This window comes from Adiantum capillus-veneris, chromosome 12, assembly GCF_014529385.1.
Source record: "Adiantum capillus-veneris isolate H3 chromosome 12, ASM1452938v2, whole genome shotgun sequence".
Taxonomy (NCBI): Eukaryota; Viridiplantae; Streptophyta; class Polypodiopsida; order Polypodiales; family Pteridaceae; genus Adiantum; species Adiantum capillus-veneris.
In genome coordinates, this window is record NC_140942.1 from 65,964,366 (window position 1) to 65,987,949 (window position 23,584).

Here is a 23,584-nt window from a genome sequence, read left to right on the forward strand (position 1 = left end):
AGCTGAGTGATGCGTTCCTCTTGCAAGGTTTTTCTTTCTTCTAGGACTGGCATTTTTGATGGCCTTTTGAATACCCTTGGTAAGATTATCCCAGGCCCTTGGGCTTCTCGAGTCTACATCTTTCCGAAGCTTGCTCATAGCTTTGAGGGCTAGGCTTCTGAAGAGAGGGCCTTTGAATAGGTGGCCCCCTGTGGAGAGTAACTTTTAAGACCCTTGAGGGCAATGATTGGCTCCTTTGGTTTTTTTCAATTTTATGCTTAGCCGAAAAGATGTGAAAGGCACTGTGAAGTTATCACCTTCATTTCTAGCTAAGAAGGAAGCCAATCAACCTGATGAGAACAGTAGCAACGGTCTAGTCGGGAAGTCATACCGATATATTGCAGGCTAGTGTATGTGAACCCCGGCATGCTGTCCCATGGGCATATCTCCCACATGTCCACCAATGCCCACTTCTCATAGAGGCTTAGCCATTTGGATCTTTCAGATCCAGCTAACATGACTATATTCTTATGTCGCTTAAATATAATGGCATGACTATATTCTTATGTCAATTAAATTCACTCCCAATCTATTCAATCACAAATGAATGTATTATTAGCTCATGAAGTGCTCTAGTTTTTGTTAATTTGTAGTTATTAGTCATTAATATTTGCATTTCGCCATCATACTTTTTCTCGTCAATGTTCATAAATCTGGGCTTGTAGTTGTTAATTTCTTGCTTGGAAATAAAAAATCCCATATTTAATTTCATTGGGGTTCAACAGCACAGTCCAAATTTGGGCACCCTAGTTAAAACTATTGGTATATAGCTCAGATTTTTGCATAAATAACGGTTGCCTAATTACTTTGTCCTCGAAAATAAACCCGTGCAGATCTAATTAAAGGTCAGATAGATAATAGGAATACACTACTGAGTTTTATCCGTGGAGGAGGCATCATGCCGAGGAAGTCAGAGGAGAGGGCAGCGTGGAAGAAGAACGCAGAGCTACCGTGGAGACAGAAGGCGCCACAGAGGGAGGCGTTTGAGCACGCCAAGCTGAGGGCTTCTAATGAGCCAGGCCAGGGTCCTACCATGTACCTTCCTCAAGAAGGCCGGCGTGAAACCTACCGTGATCAGATGCGGGGCGGGCATCCTCGGGAGAGCTTCGAAGTCGATCCCCGTCTGAAATATACCTTCCGGAAGAATTTCCAGGTTATCTTTATTTTGCTACTGGGATGCGTCTGTGCATATCTGGTATGTGTGAGAGAGAGAGAGGGAGGGAGGGAGTGATGATTATGGCACAGGTAAGGACTTATGTACATTTGAAACAACACTCAAAGGCTTGAAACAAAAAAAAACTCACATCTTTGTGCATGGATGGCTTGGAAACTTTAAGAGTGGTGTGTCAAAGTCGACGATGCGGAAGCGGGGAGAGAGAGAGAGAGAGAGTTCACATTGGTGCACTCCCTTTAGGGGAAATGATGTTGAAGAAGAAAATGGGAAAGGGTCTATGCCCTAGATGTGCTGACCCTGAAATATTGAGGCACTTGTTTTGGAACTGTTGGATTGTGCATAGCTGGTGGACTGATTTATATGACAGGTGGCTTCAAGCTTAGCAGATAAAAGTAACTAAGTTTTGTCTTACGGACTTGTTAGAACTGCTGATGATGCTATGTCTAGATGTCTGTTGTACTTGAGAGTTGTGGTCTGCCAGAAACTCTATTGTTTTTGATTCCTCCACTTTTACCAGCCATACTCTACCATGGTCAATGCTCAAAAATAGGATGATAGAGGATATTCTAACATCAAACAAAGGGATGGACTCAGCTACCCAACTCATCATGAGTAAGCTGGGTTAATGTAAATTGTACTATACATGTGAGCAGAAGGTTCAAAGAAAGAGAGAGAGAGAGAGAGAGAGAGAGAGAGAGAGAGAGAGAGAGAGAGAGAGAGAGAGAGAGAGAGAGAGAGAGAGAGAGATGAATGAAATGAAATGTAATATTAACGTCTTCAAAAGGCCAAAATGACCTATGAGACGGTTACATGTGGTAAATCTAATACCAGGTCTGGGTACAAAAAGTACAAAGAACTGAAAAGATTTTTCAGTTCTTTGTACTTTTTGTACCCAGACCTGGTATTAGGGGTGGGGTGAAAGCTGATACAAAGGGAATACAAAAAGGGGGGGGGGGGGGGTGAGCTGATACAATGAAGCTCTCTGACAGGCGAGGCATCATATACGTATACATTAGTATCCAAAAGGCTATAGAAATTCAATGTCCTCCAAGGTAGGCACTCTGTCGGGACGGCTCCTATGTCGCGCCAGTATGGTATGGATCCTTTGTCGCAATCTGCATCGATGTCGAGAGGGCCCCCTCGTCCATGGGTGACGTGACTGCCCCAACTGTATCGCCCGATCAAGCAGTATGCCTCTGGTGTTATGCTGCTGGGGCTGCTCGGATTCCTATGTCTGTTACTGAAAGAAATCTGTAATTTTTCGCTGTTGCTAGATCTCTCTCATTGTGCCCCTCTTCAAGAGGTCCTCTTTGTGTTTGCGAATCTCCAGTAAGTATAATCCGAGGCATCTCTGATCCTGGTATCTCATGACTCTAGAAATTGGCCCAAAACCCTCTCTGAATAGACAGTGAAAGCGGCCTTGTATCTCATTGTATAGTGGGCAGTGACATATGTAATGTAGCTCTTTCTCTGGCTCTATCTGGCACACCTAACAAAGCCTGGACTCAACGTGTACTCCTCTAAATCTACCTGTCTCGTTCTCTAGCTGATGTGAGGATGTGCGTATCTAACCAATAGCACATCGTATCCCGTGGGATAGATGAGTGTCCATGTATCCTGGTCTGATCACAAAACCATCCTCCGTGAGTTGGAGAAGATGCTGTCTATAGAAAGTCATTTTCGTACCTAGCTCATGCGTAGGTTGTATCCATGTCCTCTTCGTATCCATTTGAATCAAGTCCTGTCCGATGAGCCTCGTAATCTTTGCTCTAGTGAGGGAGATGGAGGGTGCATCCAGAGGGTATTGAAATGGGGGTAGCCAATCCATACTAAAGCCATGTAACTGAAACCAAGATGCCATCTCTGCATACCAACATGATCTATCTCCCTCCAATGCAAGCTGTCGCGAAGACTCTAGTGCTAGTCGAGCATATCTGTCTCTAGGGAGAGCCCAAGTGCTATGCATAAATGAAACTGATCGAGTGAGTGCCTCCACTACCAATGGAGGAGCAACGAGCTCCGCCCTAATAATGCATTGTGGTACTAGAGCCTTGGCCCTAATCATCCGAGAAATCATAGACACCAAGGGCTTCTCCATACATCTCCATCCATGAATACTGTCAGCTCTGCTATGATGATCAACTGAGGGGCTGTAACAAATTGCTGACGTGTCAAAGTCACTGAAGAACAGAGCCAACTTGTAGATCCCGGCCAAGAAGCCAAAACCCTAAGAAGAAGCAACAGAAGAAGAAGAAGAAGTTTTACAGACTTACAAAGTCTTGACGAGTGGCCTATTTTTAAAGAAGAGTTCCCACCAACTTATGGGACCCCGTCCGATGGGGTCCAAGTGACATAAAGGCATTAAAAATAAAGCAGAACACACTCAAAAGACTTTGCACATCAAAATATGATGATGTGGCACCTGTATGGACGTTCCGGAATTCGCGGCGGATTTTTAGGGAAATCCCAAAATTTTAGGAAAGTGATTTTTTGGGGCCAGCTTTTCATATTTGATGCTTTTAGGCTTTGGGCCTTTAAATATGAGCCCCTCTCTGACACTCTTCAGCGCGCAGATTGCAGAGGAGGTGCTTCCTGGCTGTTGTACTTTGCGAATTAGCAGTAATATAAAGAAATACCGAAAGGGGCGTCGAGGTTTGGGGCCAATACTCTCTGGGGTGGAATTCCGCCACTCTGTGTCGCGTGTCGTCTCTCTCTCTCTCTTAGTTTAGTTGTTATTGAACAATTGTTATTGAAGTGCTAAAAGTCTGTTCAGTCTGTTCTTTTCTATTGGCACGTGGTGCCCGTCTTGTGATAGGGGCCCCATATCTCCACTCCGTACAGCATGGTCGAAGTGATCAGAGTGTCAAAGGCCAAAGCTTTGTCCGAGGTTCCTGGAACCGAACCTGCGAACATATCCTCTCAAGTCTCCCCAATGCTGCATAGGCTTTGGTCAAACGCGTATCTGCTGCACGCCTCAAGGAAAATATTGGACCACTGAAAACCGGCCCAAGATAAGTGTATGTATCTGCATACTCCACAGTCTCTCGACCATATGTAAAAGTGGGGGCGGACCTCCTTACCCATTGCGCCATGGTGTTAAACACCATTACCTTGGTCTTACCCAGGTTCACAGACAATCCAGTGTCCCGTGCAAATACATGCAATGCATCCAAATGACGCTGCATCCCCTCTGGAGAATCTGAGATCAGCACAATATCATCAACATATAATAGCAACGAAATCCATGTCCTTGCAAGCTGAGCACCTCTATCATCCTCTGCCTCTACATAATCTGAAAACTCATCTACATATATCCCAAAGAGAGTCGGAGATAGGGGGCAACCTTGCTTCACCTGCACCCCAATGGTGGAGTGAACCATGCCGGACATGCCCTGAGTAGTGCATATCTGTCCTACCACTGTCCTGTATAAAGATAAGATCCCCTAGACCAGCTCTGTGGGCACCCCCATGTCTTGCAATCTGCGTATGTGTCTCGCTCGTGGCACTGTATCAAAGGCTTTGCGGAAATCCACAAAGCTACAATATATCCTCCTGCCATGGTGTCTACCCTCCTCAATAATGGCTTTGAGTGACCAATGGAGAAACCTCTCCTGAACCCTGTCTGTCCTGTTGCTCGTATGTCCTCTCTCTCTGCCCATCCACTCAACTCATGCTCAAGAACTGATGCATATAGCTTAGCCAGAGTGTGACCAACCATGATGGTTCACTAATTCCCAGGAAACATAGGATCTCCCGACTTGAAGATAGGCACAATAGTGGACATACTCCAAGTCTCCGGGAAACCCTCGTACGTGGCTCTATTAAACATCATAGCAAGAGGCTCTGCAATCATATCTCGGGCATGGATAGAGAGAGAGAGAGAGAGAGAGAGAGAGAGAGAGAGAGAGAGAGAGAGAGAGAGATTGAATTATCGTCCACGGAGCATGGGACCAAAAACAAACATTACAAACGATTTTGACTAAGCAGAAGATGACGATATGTATCAGTTAAGCACTGAGGGTCCATTGGGAGGGTAAAAGGAAAGGGAAATGGGGAAAACAAAAACCTAGGGAGGGTCAGCTATGGAGAGAGCTGGTTTGGGGTTTCGAAACTCTTGGATGATGGCTTTACCACCTCGATAAACTGCCCATTTACCTTGTTTGCGGGCTTCATGTACCTTCTTGAGCTCACTTGCTTTGGCTTTGAGTTGGTTTGTGGTTAATTCTTCGGTGATCCAAAATGTTGTTCCCTTGAGGAGACGGGATTGGCGTAGTAGCTTTTTTCGTTCTTCTTTGTCCTTGAAGGTGAGAATACAATGCTCGGGTGACACATGCTTGTGTGTGTCATTGATCCAGGAATTGGTTTCAGGCTCGATGTTGATAGGTTGAAGAGTGTCATTGAGTTTGGCGATTGCTTCTTCGAGAGTGTCCTCGCTTGTGCACCAAGGTGCGTGAAGTCTTCCAATCTTGACCTTAAGGCCAAGGGATTCTTGTAGTTTGCATTCTTGTAAAACTGCTTGAATCTTGGTGTCGATCTTCTCGTGCGTCGCTTCATGGGCTTCCTTCATTGCTTTGACGGTTTCGGTAAGGGACGCTTCAACACCTTGGGCTTTTGCGAGTAGGGCTTGGCTCTCTATCTTTGTCTCCTCTAGCTTAAACAATCATTGTTTGAGGTGCTCATTCTCTCCAATAAGTTCCTGAATCTGGGCTTCAAGAGCAGTAATCCTTACTTCTTGACGAGTGGCGGGATCCTTTTTAGGCGCAGCTGCCACCGCAAGGAAACTCTTGCGTGTGGTGCTGGCCATTGGTGTTTGGAAGGAGGCCATTGGATCTTTGAATCTTCTTCTCTGTTGTGTGACAAGGCTCGACTATAGGAACCAGGCTCAGACTTTTTAATTGGTGCTTAAAGAAAATGAGAAGCAGGGAAACCATGATTAGATGATGCCGAATCGAGGCTCTGCAAACTCGCTGAAACAGTGCTATGAAACTCGCCAATCGAGGGCTCTGCAACTCGCCCAAATGGGGCTGTCAGGTTATTGAAGGTGGCGATTGTGTGCACATAGCTTCTGCTGGCGATGGCGGGACAGTGAGGGCCGGCTCCATTGTTCCCGTTGATGGTGACGGGACATTGTTAAGGGATGCAAACGCATGGAGAGAGAGAGAGAGAGAGAGAGAGAGAGAGAGAGAGAGAGAGAGAGAGAGAGAGAGAGAGAGAGAGAGAGAGAGAGAGAGAGAGAGAGAGAGAATTTTCAGGTTATCTTTATTTTGCTACCGGGATTTGCTTGTGCATATCAAGTATGCGTGTGAGAAAGAGGAGGAGGGAGCGCACAGGTAAGGACTTATGTACATTTGAAACAACGTATAAAGGCTTGAAACCAAAAAAAAAAAGACATGTTTGTGCATGGATGGCTTGGAAACTTGAAGAGTGGTGTGCCAAAGTCGATGATGCGGAGTCATACAGACCAAGGAGAGAATGCACGAGAGAGAGAGAAAGAGAGAGAGAGACCTGAATCGACCAACCTTGGCAATGAATAGATGATAATACAATGGAGGCTATGTGTTCTTTGTGATTTGTAGCCGAAGTGTCCTAGACACCGTTTCGTACGCCTCAGGCAACTTCGTGAGTACCAAAGCAACTAATTGAGTACTGGTTAGCGCACTTTTCATAGCTGATAGTTGATCATGAATAACCTTAGCCTTCATAAGAAATGATTACATGGAACTTCATGGTGGAAACTTGATGGCAAATAAGTGGCCAAGAAGGGTGATTGCTCGCATCGTAGAATCCCGATCAAACATTTCAATGAGCTTGAACCACATATCATTTGCAGTCTTCAAAGTCCATATGGCTGGAGAAATTTCCTTTATAAGAGATTCCGCAATGGCCAACATTGCCTTTACATTACTCGCATCCCAATCGGCACACGATTTTTGATACTCGTCATCTTGAAGGCGGTTGTACCTGTTATTGGAATCCCTCGTAAGACGGGGCTTTGATGTAAGAGCCACGTACAACTAAGAGTGCTTAATGCTTAAAGAACTTGACAAAATATTAATCACAACACTTCAAAGAGATAAGAGGCAGAATGAGGGTTGACGATGGGCAACCCCCCTTGAAGGAAATAGATTTCTACTCAACCCAAGTATCTTAGGATTGAGCTCAGTTACAATCAACCCGAGAGTGAGTTTAAGTAGACTCACACTTGTAGATCATGCAAGATGCCATGTGCACATGCATAAAAGTAAACATAAGTAGACTTCTCAAGAGAAGAGATCTAATGTCTTGGCTGCTTGTAGGATGAATAGAAGAGCGTTAAACTAAAGGGAAACAACAGAATTTTCAGATTTATAGGTGTGCTGCCATGAAAAACAGCAAGCTAGAGAGAGAGAGATGGCCTCTTGAGGATGAAGGAATAGTAAGCGTAGAGAGAGATGGTGATGGTAATGAAGGGGGTTTCTTGGGCTGGAAAATTCAGCAACTAGAAGATGGGGAAATGAGAAGGAAAGAGGCTTTATTTATAGAGAAGTTGCCTCAAGAGCAAAGGGAAAAGTTGAAGAGGATCGTGACAAGTGTCTACACACTTGTCTCTTCCTTTGAAAGCTTTTTGACAAGTATCCACACACTTGTCTTTTCTTTTGAAAGCTTTTTGACAAGTGTCTCATCTTTTGGAAAGTTTGTGACAAGTGTTCCGCCACGTGTCCTACTTTTGGAACCTTCCTTCTAGAATCTCTCTTCTAGAATCTTCTAGAAGCTTTCATCTTGGAACTGCTAAAAACACACATCAATATGGGTATCAATTGAAGCTCTTTCCGAGTACAATACGGTTTTTGCTTCTTCAAAACATGGATTTAACATCTCTATGAGAAGATAAAGCATTCAATGAATTCAACCCACATATGCATAATGAGCAATCTTCATGATCATGCCATCTTGTTGATTGTAAGTGTCTTTTCTGGTGGATCTAGCCCACACTCCAAGGCATCAACCCTTTCTATGTGCAAGTATGATCTCGATATGCACGAGTTACAAGTCACAGGCGCCCTATTGGGTTATCTAGGTGGGAGTGTGCACTATCTATGTTTTAACCCACTGTGTGGGTCCGTCATAACCTGTGACTACTCATCGGTGATCATACTAAGGTGCACTGTTCCGTAAAACACACTTGCAAAATTTAAGATTAATAGAAAAAGAATACAAGTTCTTTTCTATTGGGGTGTGATAGTCCACCCGCTCTTATTTAACTGTCCTCAGCTGAAAAGCTTCCTCATATTGTTTAAGAATCTCCGGGTAAGCCCGCATGAAATTTTCATTCACCCACTTGGCGTCGGCGGTGGGTAAATCTTTTAACTTCAATAGAAATTTCGGTGTCAGAAGGTCACTCCTTGTAGTTCAATTCTTATGAAAGATGATTTGTTTGGGTTGAATGAGTTGCTCCGTGTCTTCAACTTCTAGGGGATCCTCTGTAATAGGCTCCTTTGGTATTGGTCCCATGTAAGGCTTTAATAGGCTTACATGAAATGAATTATGTATCTTTTAATGACTTGGGAGTTCTAGCTTGTAGCATACTTCATTAATTTTCTTGATGACCTTGAAGGGTCGAAAGTATCTTTTCGACAGCTTCGGAAAAGACCTTGTTTTCCCTAAACTTTGCTTCAATCCGTTCTTATCAAACTTTAGTAAGACATATTGTCCTTCTTTGAAAACCAAATGCTTTCGTTGCTTATCTGCTTGCTTCTTTCGTTGTTCTTGGGCAGCTTTGATAGTGGCTCGAACTTGATTCATAGCTGTCTTCAAGTCCGAAACAAACTCATCAGCGGCAAAAATCTTGTCTTTGGTACGGATAATAGGTGGACGTATTATCCTTCCTTGCATTATTTCGTTTGGAGCCTTCCTTGTAGAGGAGTGTTGGGTGTTGTTGTAGGCAAACTCCAATAGAGGTAAATACTTCTTGCACTGTGACTTTTGGTCACTACCATAAGCTTTTAACATATCAAGTAAATGAGATTCATGACTTCAGTTTGCCCATCCGTTTGTGGATGAAATGATGAGGAGAACTTTAAGGTTGTTGCCAAATTCTCAAATAAAGTACACCAGAAATTACTGGTAAACTTGGAGTCCCTATCGGAAATACTTCTGAAGGCACACCATGCAACCTAAAGATATGTTGTATAGAGAGTCGTGCAGCTTGTGAAGACTTCAATGTTTTTATGGCAAGAAATGAAATGTGCTTGCTTACTGAATCTATCTATGATGACCTAAATCATGTCACTCCTTTGTGGTGTCCTTGGAATTCCTGTGATGAAATCCATGGTGATAGACTTCCAAGGACCATCTGGTACTGGCAAAGGTTGTAATAATCCTGGAGCCTTTTGTCTTTCAAACTTTGATTTTTGACAAACATACATTTTTTGATGTAGTTGTGTGTATCCTTTCAAAGTGTTGGCCAATAGGAAAAGCGCTCTAAAGCACTTAGAGTGGCTGCTTGTCCTCTATGTCTTGCATAAGGTGGTTCATGACTTTTTGTAAGTACTTTTTGACGAAGAGGGAGAGTGACGCATAGCTGATTATCCACCATGAGATATCCATCTTCGATGCAGTAAATTTGGATGAGGCTCTCCTTCTTGCAACTTCAACCATATTGTTTGAAAATCAGCATCCCTGTCATAGGCATTTTTCATACCATGAAAGTCTTCATGATGAGCCACTGTGATGGTTGAAATTCGGGGGACTCTTGAAAATGCGTCTGCGACCAGATTGTGCTTGCTAGGAGTATATAAAATTTGAAAATGAAACATAGAAAAAAAGTTTTCCACTTTGCATGCCTTTCTTGTAAGTGCTTTTGAGTGTTGAAATACTTCAAGCTTAGGTGATTAGTTCTTCCAATGAATTCATTGCCTAAGAGATAATGTTTCCAATTCTTCAAAGCATGAACCACAACCAAAAGCTCTTTCTCATAAATATCATACCGCATCATTTAGGCATCGGCTTTCAAAAGCTACTGCATGGCCTTCTTGATTCAGCACAGCACCAATGCAATTGCCACAAGCATCTGCTTCAACCACAAATGGTTTTGCTAAGTCGGGGATGATGAGAACTGGGCCTGAAGTGAGTGTGATTTTCTGTTTTTGAAAAGCTACCCTCTCTTTCTCCTTCCATTGAAAAGTGCTATTCTTCTTGGTTAGGTCATGTAGAGGAGAAGCAATGTAGGCAAAATGCTTGATGAAGCGGCGATAGTAAGGGCATAACCCCAGAAAAGATCGCACCTCATGCACATCACGAAGATCTGGCCATTCTTGGATTATTGTGATCTTCTCTGGATCCATTTGAATGCCTTCTGAAGATATCACATGCCCAAGATAATTTATTTTATGCATAAAGAACTCACTTTTCTTATCATTGATGAGAAGCTGATTCTCATGGAGAAGTTGCAAAACAATTTCCAGATGTTGCCGATACTCTTCTTTATTCTTGCTAAACACAAGAATATCATCAAAGAAAGTGTCAACATATTGGAGGTGACCCCTAAAGATGCGCTCCATCATGTCACAAACTGGTGACATGGCATGTCTCGATGTGGCATGTCTCGACACACTCCCAGAATGGGCCAGCAGAACCGGTACAGCAGGACAGCCCCGTGAAACGTGGAAAATCTGCTAACGTGGCACTGTCGTACGAACCTCCGTGATTTGCGGCGTAAAAAGCGGAAACTGGCTGATGTGGCAAAACTGTATGGAAGCTGCTTTTTACGCTGCGCAAGGCATTTTGAGAAGCTTTTGGACTCAATTGCTTTATTTTGGAAAAGCTTAAGAGCTTTTGGATTATTGCTTTTGGGGCTCTGCTTTTAGGCATCCCTTGTAACCTTTAAATATGTGGGCAGGGCTCTCACAACTCATAGCATTTGGACGCAGAGTCTGAGAGTGAGAACCCCACCCTCCCACTCTCTTGTACTTTGAACATAGATTAATACAAAAAGAAATACCGAAAGGGGCGCCAGTCTTTGGGGCCAATATCTCTAGGCACGGAACTCCGCCGGGCTGTGTCGAATCAATTGTGAATTGTGAACTGTTTGAAGTGAATCTCTGCTGTGTCTCAGTAGAATCTTGACTTGGAGTGACCAAGTTTGTTACAGTGGTATAAGAGCACGGCCGATTTCTCTTCTACCGGGAAACCCGATCCTCTTCTCGCGGCACTTATGGATTCCAACAACGAACAATTGACTTTCTATGCATCTGGGGATGCGGGAAGAGATCACGAAGAAGATTCTCACGAAGAGTACGGCCGCCTCGGCCTACTTAGGCGGAGATTGAAGAGATGGAACGTCGACAATTGGTTGACGATGCGACAAAGATGATGATCAACCTTGCGAAGGATCCAAAATTTACTAAATTTTTGACTCAGACATGCTTCTACGAAGTGCACTCCCAGTGGCGGAAGGACACAGAACCACCCCTAAAACCGACACTCAAGAAACCTCCTACTCTGAGGATGTTTACAGAGCAAGAATTGGAAGAGGTGGTTGATACTCGGATTACCCAGCTTTTTGATGCGAACAACAAAGCCAAATAGCACAACAGAAAGCAGAAGAAAGGAACCGACTTCCCGGGTTATTTGGGTCGTCAATCTACTTTTGCCTCGGCAAGAAAGCAGAAGAAGCATGTGCGATTTGAAGGAGTATCCAGTTCTTGTTCTTCTTCTTCTTCTGACAGTTCTTCTAGCTCCTCTGACTCGAGCGAAGGAGACAGAAAAGGGAAAAAGCGAAGCAGAAAGCAAAGCTTCGGAAAGGGCAAGAAAAAGGCAAAGAAGCCTAAGTTTCGCCCAGCTTCTGACAGTTCTACATAGAACTCGTTTCCGCAAAGAAGAAATTTTATGCAAAGAAGAAACACTTCTATAAAGCCAACCAGTATGACTCTCTCGAGGATAAAAGCAAGAAAGTTCGAGAATTTAAAGAAGGTGGACAGTCAATTAAATTTGACACTTTTTTTTGGATTCCGAGATGCTTCGAGGGATTTGGCCTTCATACATGAGTTTGATATAGCTTTCTCTGGAGGGCTTTACTCAGAGCACTCCAAGATTCGGAGGGCTTCCTCTTACTTCAAGGGAAATGCTCGAACATGGTGGTCCACTCTTCTATTTAACAAGAAAGCGCCAGTTAAATGGCTGAAATTTAAAAGGCTTTTTATTTCTTCTTGGTTGACTTGGGAGTACGAACGAGACACATGAACTGCTTGGAATCATCTCCGGATGACTAAGAAAGATACTTTGGATGCATATTGCGAGAGGTTTTAGAGCTCTTTTCTACCCGCTTCTTCACTTCATTTAAGAAGATCTTGTTTAAAGAACAGATTGAGCGGTTTAGTTGCGGACTTCGTACAGAGATCCGAGATTTTTGCTTAGAACAAAAGTCAGATTCTATTCGAGAACTGATGAGTCATGCGAAACGGGGTTTTGCCATACATTCAGGCAGTCTGACTTACCCCACAGATGAGATCATGACGCAGAGAACCGAATAGACCTCTAAAAATGAAAGTAGAAAGAAGAAGAGCCCCCAAAAACAAAAAGATAAGGATGCACGACCTCGGCTCACTCTTCGGGAGAGAGCCAACTACATCAAAGAGGGGAAAGTGTGTTGGATGCGGGGAACCTGGGCACATCTCCGCGAAGTGCCCTAAAAAGGCACCGAAAGAAAACGATGAAGAAAGGCCAGAGAGTTTGAAAGCAACTGAGGAACGTGGACGAAAAGGCAAGATGAAAGACTGACCCAAGCACGATTGATGAAAATACAGAACTTTTCCGAGCTTGGAGCAAAGTGAAAGACCAAGAAGCCGTGATTTTCTTTGATGGAGGAGCCAAGGCCAACTTCATTTTACCTGAATTGGCAGCGCGGCTCGAGATTACACCCGATCAGATGGGACCACAAGTAGAGGCAGTTCTAGCGGCACCCGGTAGGGACGTGGCCATTACACCTGTCATTGGCAAACTTCGGTTGCATTGTCAGGGGTATTTGGGGCACGAGGACTTCTACATAATGCCCTCGAAAGGTTGTGATGTTCTCTTGGGAGTCCCTTGGTGCCATAAGAACAACGCTGTGGTTGATTATCGGGCAAAGAAAGCGACATTGACTACTGAAAAGGGCCGAACCATTGTACTTGATGTGAAACTTAAGGGCGAGTCTGTCCCTATTGTATCGGCTTCGTCTGTTTCGAAATTAATGAAATCCAGTGTGTTTGTTTACTCGATTTTTTTGGAAGAGTTGAATGATGAACGTAGGACAAATATGTCTGACATAGAAAAAGAACGCCAAAATTTTCTCCACACTCATGCCGATTTCTTTTTTGAGGGCTTGCTAGGCGAGTTGCCACCAGCTCGTCCTGAGGATCATACCATTGATCTGATACCTGGAAGCACACCACCGAACTGGCCACCTTACCGTGTGAGCTGAGCCTAGAATGAAGAAATTATGAACCAAGTGTAAGACCTCTTGGAAAAGGGGCTTATCCAGCCGAGTACTTCACCTTACTGCTCTCCAATGTTGTTGGTTTTGAAGAAAGATGGATCTTGGAGAATGTGCATTGATTATAGAGATCTCAACAAAATCACCATCAAGAACAGATTTCCGATTCCTGGATATCATGAGATCTGAATCGCGTCGGGAGATGTCTACATGACAGCTTTTTGAACGACCTTTGGTTTATTCGAGTTTTTGGTAATGTCTTTCGGCCTTACCAATGCTCTAGCGACCTTTAACCGAATGATGGACAAGATTTTCAGAGAGTACAGATCTTTTGTTGGCACTTTGTTTGATGACATTATTGTCTTCTCCAAGGATGAGGCAGACAATAAAGCACATATGCTACAGGTCTTTCAGGCATTGCGAGATCACAAGTTGGTGATTAATGCAAAGAAGAGTGAATTTTTCCTGCCAGAGATACACTTTTTGGGACACATTGTCTCAGCAGCTGCAGGAGTGCAGATGGACCCGGCCAAGATCGAGACTATTTGTGATTGGCCCGATTTGAAGAATGACCATGATGTTAGAAGCTTCTTGGGCTTATGTTCTTACTACCGGCGGTTCATTAGAAAGTTTACAAAGGTTGCTTCCCCTTTGTGTCATGATTGTGACTATGTTAACAGCAATACATCTACTCCTAGTCGCAGATACGCGAAGTGCCATGCCAAGGAGGACCCCTGCGCTTGGATGGTCACACCCCTTCACCCAAAGGACGTGTCTCTTCGCCAAAAGCCACACTCCTTCGACGATTGGTCACACCCCTTTGCTCTACGGGTGCGATCCTTCGCCCAATGGTTGCAGCTCTTCGCCGAAAGGATATGTCTTTACATCTAAAGTCATGTCTCTCCACCAGGAGACATGTCTTTTCATTTGTGTCTCTTCGTCTCCTATATAAGAAGCCTATTGTACTCAGTTTTCAACAAGTCATCAATCAATCAAACACAAAGTCTTCTGAGTCTTGTCTCGAGTACAGTTTAAGTTTCTTAAGTCTTAATCATGAGTTTAAGTACTTAATAAAGGATTAGTACCTAGAATCCTCACAGTGGTATCATAGCAATTTTTTTTCCCGGGACCCAAAGGTTGTGAGCCTCTCACCCTCGTCGCTACCCTCTCCCGCCCTTCCCGGAGTTGCATGGAAGCAGAAGAAAGATGGTACGCATGTGCATACAAGCATGAGGTAACATGAAATTTTCTGTTCCAATTCTATATATAAAGACAGAACACAGATGTGTGTGCGTAACGTACCCGGAGAGCCTCGTGTACCTATGCTCGGGTTGTACTCCTACTAACCCGCCCTCGCACCCCTTCCCGCGGACGGGCACACTACAAACAACATGCCCCTTCTTCTCCGTGCTCGCACCTTTTCCAAAGGTTGTGCCCCTTTGAAGTTTGTGCACCCTTTCCCCAATTTATGTGCTGCTGTGCTGGCTGATTGAAGGGCTGAAACGCTGCATGCTCTTCACGCACCCCTTCTCCAGGCAACCCTTGGCACACACTCTTTCATGTTGAAACGCTGCCCTTGCTGAAATCGCTGGCTGCTGAAAATGTCACCAATGGGCTGAAATAATTCAAACGCTAGCTGCCCCTTCATGTGCTGGCTGTTTTTGACACTCTCTGGCTTTCTTACGTAAAGATTAAAACACCAACAACGTATACATTTTTTTAACGCTAAGCACAAGGCCCTTCATTTTATAAGTGGCCGCCCTACCCTATATTATTTAAAAACCATGTGAAAGCCCCTTTTCACTTGAACCCTTTAATTAAAACTTACTTTAAAAAAAAGGTGAAGAACCCAGCAGGATAGTTAGTGAGAGTTTCCAGATTTGCCACCTTGCCCCTTCTGGTTCCTCCTCTCACACTCGTCCTCTCCTCCGTCCAGATTTGCCACCTTGTCCCCACTGGTTCCTCCTCTCACACTCGTCCTCTCCTCCGTGCACCATTGGCACCGTATCAATGGCAAATGTTGAATTCAAAGTGGACATCCCGTAAGTTTCATATAAAGAGGAGATTCTGGACAGTGTTCTCGCGGAAATTCCTACTACACCGAAGACATAATTATTATCGATACTCCAAAACCGGAAGTTATTGAGATTCCCGATTTGTCATAACCGGATGTGATAATTATTTCTGATTCCTCGACTCCAGAGCGTGAACTTTTTCCTCCCGAAGAACCTGTTCCTGACCCAGAACTTGCACCTGTTCGAGTTCCTTTTGAGGTGTAACCATGCCAAATTCCCAGGACGGAGGTGGTCAATCTGACGATGCCCTTACTCTTATTAAGGAGCAGATGGCAACACTTTCCGCAAGCCTTGCATCACTTCACGCTCGCTTGGATGAGATACGCACGGAAAACACTTCTCGAAGTGGACCTGCTGTTTCTCGAACTACTAATGCAGCATCTTCAACACATTCTTCCGAAGCTTCAATGGACGAACCAAACGAACCAGATCCAACTGAAGAGGTAGACAATCGCGAACTTCAATTACTTTATAAAATTTTTAATGCTGCACAGAAGAAGGAGCTTGATGTTAAATTGTCGGAACCATACACTGGTCTCCTCGACAAGCGCGTGCTGGACCAATGGCTATTCAAAATGGAGATTTACTTATCGAACACGAACTTGGTCGAAAGTAAAAAAGTTGCACTTGCTAGTTCTCTGCTCAAGGACAACATTTCTTTGGTGGCAACGACGGGTTGTTGATGGTAAACACACGCCTTCTTGGGATAAATTCCGGCGTGCTATTCGCAAGGCGTTCGAACCTGCCAATGCGGATTTTCATGCCCGGTCCTCTCTTCGCCGCCTGAGCCAAACAGGTTCCTTGGCCGTGTACATCACAGAGTTCCAAAGGCTAACTTTGGAGATAGAGACCCTTAGTCTCTCTGATAAACTTCACAGTTTTATCGACGGACTCGAACCCAACCTGAAGAACGATGTGCACAAATACAACCCTACCACTTTGGATGCTGCAATTGCCTATGTGGAGCGTCTTGGCGATAATCGACGCCCTACACGGAATTTTCTCCCTGGTGACAGATCTTCAAACAACGCTCGCTTTTCACAGCGCCATCGCAGAGACAACTATAGCCAAAGTCGGCAACATCAGTCTCAATTCAGACAACAAGCAACGCAACCTTATTCAACTTCAAGGTTCTATTCTCAAGATCGACAATCTGAAAGCAGATCTTCTTTACATGTTCCTCCACTTGATCGTGGTTAAGGACGTGATTTTTCTCAAGATCTGCATTCCAATGCTCAGCAAGGCTCTTCGTCAAATGGATCTTCGACTTCAAAGAAGGAAGGATTATGTACAATTTGCAGTGGTGATCATAGATGGTATCAATGTCCAAAGAGACCAAATCCGTCTAATTTGAAAAGAAATTCCAACGCGGAAACATCATCGAACTCTGAACAACCACATTCTGCTAAGGATAAAGGAAAATCTGTGATCTATACGATTTGTGTCTCAGAGGATACGACTATTCTTATGAAGCATGCTCAGTGCAATTCTTCAGTTTTGGAGCCTCTCTCAAAGCAAGTTTTGAGCCTTCTTGGACTACTCAATGGTCGCTACATCAATATTTTGGTGGACAGCGGATGCTCGAATAATTTCGTCAGCACTCAGATAGTTCAACAGCTTGGCTTACCAACTCAGAAGACATCTCACTTATATGATGTGGAATTAGCAGATGGATCAATTTTGACTTGTGATCAGACAATTCGACAGTTGCAGTTCAAGATTCAAACTTATGCAGATCAACTGGATTTTGAAGTGATGCCTTTATCTTATTACGACATGATTCTTGGTCAGCATTGGTTATTCCAATATGATCCAACAATTAGACTTACTATCAATTTATTCAAAGATGGACGTGAATTGACTTTACACGGGCTTTCTCATGCGGAAAGAGTGATTCAAGCCTCACGTGTACTAGTCAAGCGACATGATACAGTGGATTATGAAGAGAATCTGATTTTCGATGCAGATGCAGATATTATTATTGATGAATTTTTGAATTCATTAACTTCTCCCGAATCTAATTGATGAAGACAAAGATATAGATATAGTTGCAGATTCCGAGTCTAAAGACGACTATGCTTTCTTTGATTCTTTACTGGATGATGATATGCCAATTACTAGTCATGAAGTTACAGTTCCAGAAGATGATTCTGAAGAATTTTGGGATTCATTATTGGAAGATGATTACAGTCTCAAGCTAAAATCCTCTCCAGTGATTCATAAAGTTGAAGTTACCCCATCTGAAGAGTACCTTGAGAAGATTTCCTCTTCCCCAAATATTTCATAGTTATTGGAAGATTTTGAACTAGAAGGCTTACATCACACGTAGGATTTTGAAGATCAGCCTCTTGTTGCAGTCAACCTGATTAAGCCAGATTCCTCTAAAAAGTCTTTGAACAATGCAATGATATGGGACTTAGTAGTCAAAGCAAAAAGATTTCGCAAGAAGCAAAGGTTCAAGGCAAAGGTTTCCGATAACTCAAAGATTGAAGATTTTCGAAGATTCAATGCTTTCCTAGAGTTCTATCAACATCAGAAGTCATTTCTTTGACACGGGCTCTCATTTTAAATGGGAGGGAATGTCACGATTGTGACTATGTTAACAAAAATACATCTACTCCTAGTTGCAGATACGCGAAGTGCCATGCCAAGGAGGACCCTTGCGCTTGGATGGTCACACCCCTTCACCCAAAGGACGTGTCTCTTCGCCAAAGGCCACACTCCTTCGACGACTGGTCACACCCCTTCGCTCTACGGGTGTGACCCTTCGCCCAATGGTTGCAGCTCTTTGCCGAAAGGATGTGTCTTTACGTCTAAAGCCGTGTCTGTTCACCAGGAGACGTGTCTTTTCATTTGTGTCTCTTCGTCTCCTATGTAAGAAGCCTATTGTACTCAGTTTTCAACAAGTCATCAATCAATCAAACACAGAGTCTTCTAAGTCTTGTCTCGAGTACAGTTCAAGTTTCTTAAGTCTTAATCATGAGTTTAAGTACTTAATAAAGGATTAGTATCTAGAATCCTCACACTTTGCATATCTTGACTCAGAAAGGAGTCCCTTTCTCGTGGGGACCCACAGAGGTGACCACTGACTGCCTTTCAGACATTGAAAGAGAACTTGATTACAAGATCAGTTTTGACTTTGCCGGATTTGCAAAAGTCATTCGAAGTATATTGTGAAGCTTGTGGTTGTAGTCTGGGTGCGGTCTTAATGCAAGAAGGCCATGTCATTGCCTACGAGAGCCGATTGTTCTCAAGGTCGGAATTGACAGCACAGATATATGAGAAACAGCTTTTGGCGGTTATCCATGCTCTTACTCAATGGCGACATTACCTACTCGGAGCCGATTTTACGGTCTTCACAGATCACTAGAGTTTACGCTACTTCTTGTCACAGAAGTAGCTATTGGAAAAGCATATGCGGTGGGCAAACATCTTGTCACAGTTTCACTTTCAGATTGTCCATGTGCAGGGACAAAAGAACTTGGTGGTAGATGCTTTGTCCCAGAAGCCGTTGGTTCTGGCTATTTTTGCGATACACCATAGAAGCTTCGAGGATATGGTTGATCAATATGCCACAGATACAGATTTTGCAGATATTTTCAGTCAAATACAGAATGGTAAGGTAGTAGCGGGATATTCCATTCGGGATGGCTACGAGAGCACAGATATATGAGAAACAGCTTTTGGCGGTTATCCATGCTCTTACTCAATGGCGACATTACCTACTCGGAGCCGATTTTACGGTCTTCACAGATCACTAGAGTTTACGCTACTTCTTGTCACAGAAGCAGCTATTGGAAAAGCATATGCGGTGGGCAAACATCTTGTCACAGTTTCACTTTCAGATTGTCCATGTGCAGGGACAAAAGAACTTGGTGGTAGATGCTTTGTCCCGGAAGCCGTTGGTTGTGGCTATTTTTGCGATACACCATAGAAGCTTCGAGGATATGGTCGATCAATATGCCACAGATACAGATTTTGCAGATATTTTCAGTCAAATACAGAATGGTAAGGTAGTAGCGGGATATTCCATTCGGGATGGCTACTTGATGAAGAAAACGATGTTGTGTGTTACACAACCGTTGAGGGAAAAGGTTTTAAGTGAATGCCACTATCCGCAATTTACGGGTCACCGCGGCATTGATACCACCTTGAAAGGTGTAGAGAAATACTTCTTTTGGCCGAGACTCAAGAAGGATGTGGACGATTTTGTGCGCAGTTGCTTGGTATGCCAGAAGGTCAAGTTTGACAGGCATAAAACACAGGGATTGTTACAACCTTTACCCATTCCCACCCGTCCCTAGAAAAGTATTGCAATGGATTTCATTTTTGATCTCCCGAAAACACAAAGTGGGCACGATGGTATCTGGACTGTTATTGACAGATTTAGCAAGCAAGCTCATTTCATTCCAGTGAAGAAGACAGTCAAGCCGGATCACTTAGCGAGACTGTTCATTGCCCAGATATTCAGATTACATGGCATGCCTGAGACAATTGTCTCTGACAGAGATTCCCGATTCACGAGTTTGTTTTGGAAGGCTATTTGGGAGAACATTGGCACGCGGTTGCAGTTCTCGTCATCTTTCCACCCGCAGACAGATGGGCAATCGGAGATTGCAAATTCAGTCGTACTGGATTTATTGAAGTCTTACATCGTGGATCAGAAGACTTAATGGAAAATTAATTGGTGGAATTTGCCTACAATAACACGATACACTCTTCGACGGGGAAGGCGCCATTTGAGATTATTGAAGGTGCTACGAAGGTTCCATCCTTTCTAAGTTCGAAACATAAGATTTTTGAAGCCGACCAGTACGCTCGGGACTTGGACACTGCTTTTGCCAAGGTCCGGGAGGCTTTGCAGAAATCTCAAGAAAGACACAAAAAGGCAGCAGACCGACGTTGTCGCGATTTGAAATGAAAAGAGAACAATTGGGTGCTCTTACGTTTTGAGAAAGATAAAGGGAAAGGAGCGGCTTTTTCCAAAGCTTAGCATGAGATACTATGGACCTTTCCAGATAAAAGAAAAGATAAATGATGTCTCCTTTAGACTGAAGCTGCCCGATACTTGGAGGATTCACAATGCTTTTCATGTGAGTCTTCTGAAGCCTTTTAAAGGCGATGTGCGCGATGTTGGGGAGCCAGATGAGCAACCCGAAGTGGAGGAAAACGAGGAGATGCTCGTTCCAGAATAGATATCGACACATAAAGATAGAAAGATAAAAGGTAAAGCGATAAGGCGGTTGTTGGTTAAATTCAAGAACTATCCCGCATTGGATGCGAAGTGGATGGAGGAGAAGGATTTGGCAGATACTCCTCAGATTGTGAACCTTTACCTTGAAGCATTCGGTTTAGCATAGTCTACTCGGATAGAACCCCGACTTCAGCATGGGGGAATCTAGTGCAGTGGGTATGCACAAGAGGGGAGTCACTCCACTCCTTTGTCGACAGATCGCCACGATTGTCACGATTGTGACTATGTTAACAACAATACATCTACTCCTAGTTGCAAATACGCGAAGTGCCATGCGAAGGAGGACCCCTGCGCTTGGATGGTCACACCCCTTCACCCAAAGGACGTGTCTCTTCGCCAAAAGCCACACTCCTTCGACGACTGGTCACACCCCTTCGCTCTACGGGTGCGACTCTTCGCCCAATGGTTGTAGGTCTTCGCCGAAAGGATGTGTCTTTTCACCTAAAGTCATGTCTCTTCACAAAGAGACATGCCTCTTCACTGATGACTATTCAATTCCTATAAAAAGGAACCCTTGTATCACACTTTCAATCAATCAAACACAGAGTCTTCTAAGTCTTGTCTCGAGTACATTTCAAGTTTCTTACTTAATTAAGGATTAGCATCTAGAATCCTCACAGTGGTATCAGAGCAAAATTTTTTCCCGGGCCTTTGGACTTGGCGTCTACCTAGCCTCGCCGTTGCCAACCCTACCTGCGACACTCACCTAGTGTGTTGTATGGAAGCAGCAGCAAGATGGACTATCTACCAACATGTATGAGGTAACCCGAACCCTTCTCTTATTAAGTACATAAATATAAAAGAGACAAAGATGGGTGTGTATGGCATGCTTGCTGAAGATATTGTCAGATGCCTCTTCGTCGGAAGGTGTCCCTTCGTGCAAAAAGGTAGCAACCCTTCGCTGGCAGGCACCCTTCCGCATCACTGCTGAAATTCAGCAGCCTTGCACCTCTTGGATGAGAAGAGTTGCACCACTTGGCGTAGCACCCCTTGGTGCTACCTCATCACTGGCAAACCCTTTGGCGATACCCCTTCACAAGTGCACCCTTTCGCATCTTCCCCCACGCGTTTCAACCTTCAAGCGGCAGCAATTTCCCAAGCGACCCAAGCGGCAGCAATTTCCATACGCTGGCTGGGTTTTCTCTCTACGCGCTGGCTGCCCTTTATTTTTACACTAGGCAGTCCACGATAGCAGCAAGTCAATTCAGCGCAAGGTTTTTTTTATTAAACTTACCCAGCCAAGCAAGTGATTTAAGTTGGCCACCCAAGACCCAAATTTTTAACCCCATGTGAAAACACCCATATTTTAAAAAAACTCCCATGTGAAAGCCTCTTCACGTAAACTTACCTTTATGAAAATAAACAAAAAAAATTACGCTGCCTCTCCCTTGCTCTGCTCTGTGTGCACCTACTGCGCAAGATATTTCGCACACATGGATGATGCGAACCACTACGCAGATTTTTTCCGATGAAATTTTGCGGGTAAATTTCCGTACTCAAAGCCGGAAGTAATACTTATTCCCGATACTCCGGAACCCGAATAATTGGCAGCACCCGAACCAAAGGTTATTCTTATTCCGGATTCTCCAGCTCCAAGTCCCAAAACCTGTTCCCAACCCAAAACTTGCACCTGTTCGACTTCCTTTGAGGCGTAACCATGCCAAATTCCCAGGACGGAGGTGGTCAATCTGACGATGCCCTTACTCTCATTAAAGAGCGGATGGCCACACTTTCCATAAGCCTCGCATCACTTCACACTCACTTGGATGAGATGCACATGGAAAACACTTCTCCAAGTCGATCTACTCTTTCTCGAACTACTAATGCAGCATCTTCAACACATTCTTCCGAAGCTTCAGTGGACGAACCAAACGAACCAGATCCAACTGAAGAGGTAGGCAATCGCGAACTTCAATTACTTTACAAAATTTTTAATGCTGCACAGAAGAAGAAGCTTGATGTTAAACCGCCGGAATCGTACAATGGCCGCCGCGACAAGCGCGTGCTGGACCAATGGCTGTTCAAAATGGAGATTTACTTATCGAACACGGACTTGGTCGAAAGTAAAAAAGTTGCACTTGCTAGTTCTCTGCTCAAGGACACAACATTTCTTTGGTGGCAACGACGGGTTGCTGATGGTAAACACCTTCTTGGGATAAATTCCGGCGTGCTATTCGCAAGGCGTTCGAACCTGCCAATGCGGATTTTCATGCCCGGTCCTCTCTTCGCCGCTTGAGCCAGACAGGTTCCTTGGCCGCGTACATCATAGAGTTCCAAAGGCTAACTCTGGAGATAGAGACCTTTAGTCCCTCTGATAAACTTTACAGCTTTATCGACGGACTCGAACCCAACCTGAAGGACGATGTGCACAAATACAACCCTACCACCTTGGATGCTGCAATTGCTTATGTGGAGCGTCTTAGCGATAAACAGCGCCCTACACGGAATTTTCTCCCTGGTGATAGATCTTCAAACAACGCTCGCTTTTCACAGCGCGATCGCAGACAACTATAGCCAAAGTAAGCAACATCAGTCTCAGTTCAGACAGCAAGCAACGTAACCTTATTCAACTTCAAGGTTCTATTCTCAAG

General features: G+C 44.1%; 1 protein-coding gene across 2 annotated transcripts in view; it reads left to right on the forward strand.

The window, feature by feature from the left end:
* Window positions 1-892: 892 nt before the first annotated feature.
* The window catches only part of LOC147445851 (zinc finger/BTB domain protein), a 56,191-nt gene continuing 33,499 nt past the window's right edge, over window positions 893-23,584 (forward strand). The window contains exon 1 of one of the 2 annotated variants that reach the window (XM_086525226.1): window positions 893-1,192. In XM_086525226.1, the coding sequence (XP_086381352.1) occupies window positions 938-1,192 (255 nt within the window). In that variant the 5' untranslated portion in view covers window positions 893-937. The remainder of the gene's footprint in view (window positions 1,193-23,584) is intronic. The other variant, XM_086525225.1, reaches the window with a different exon arrangement.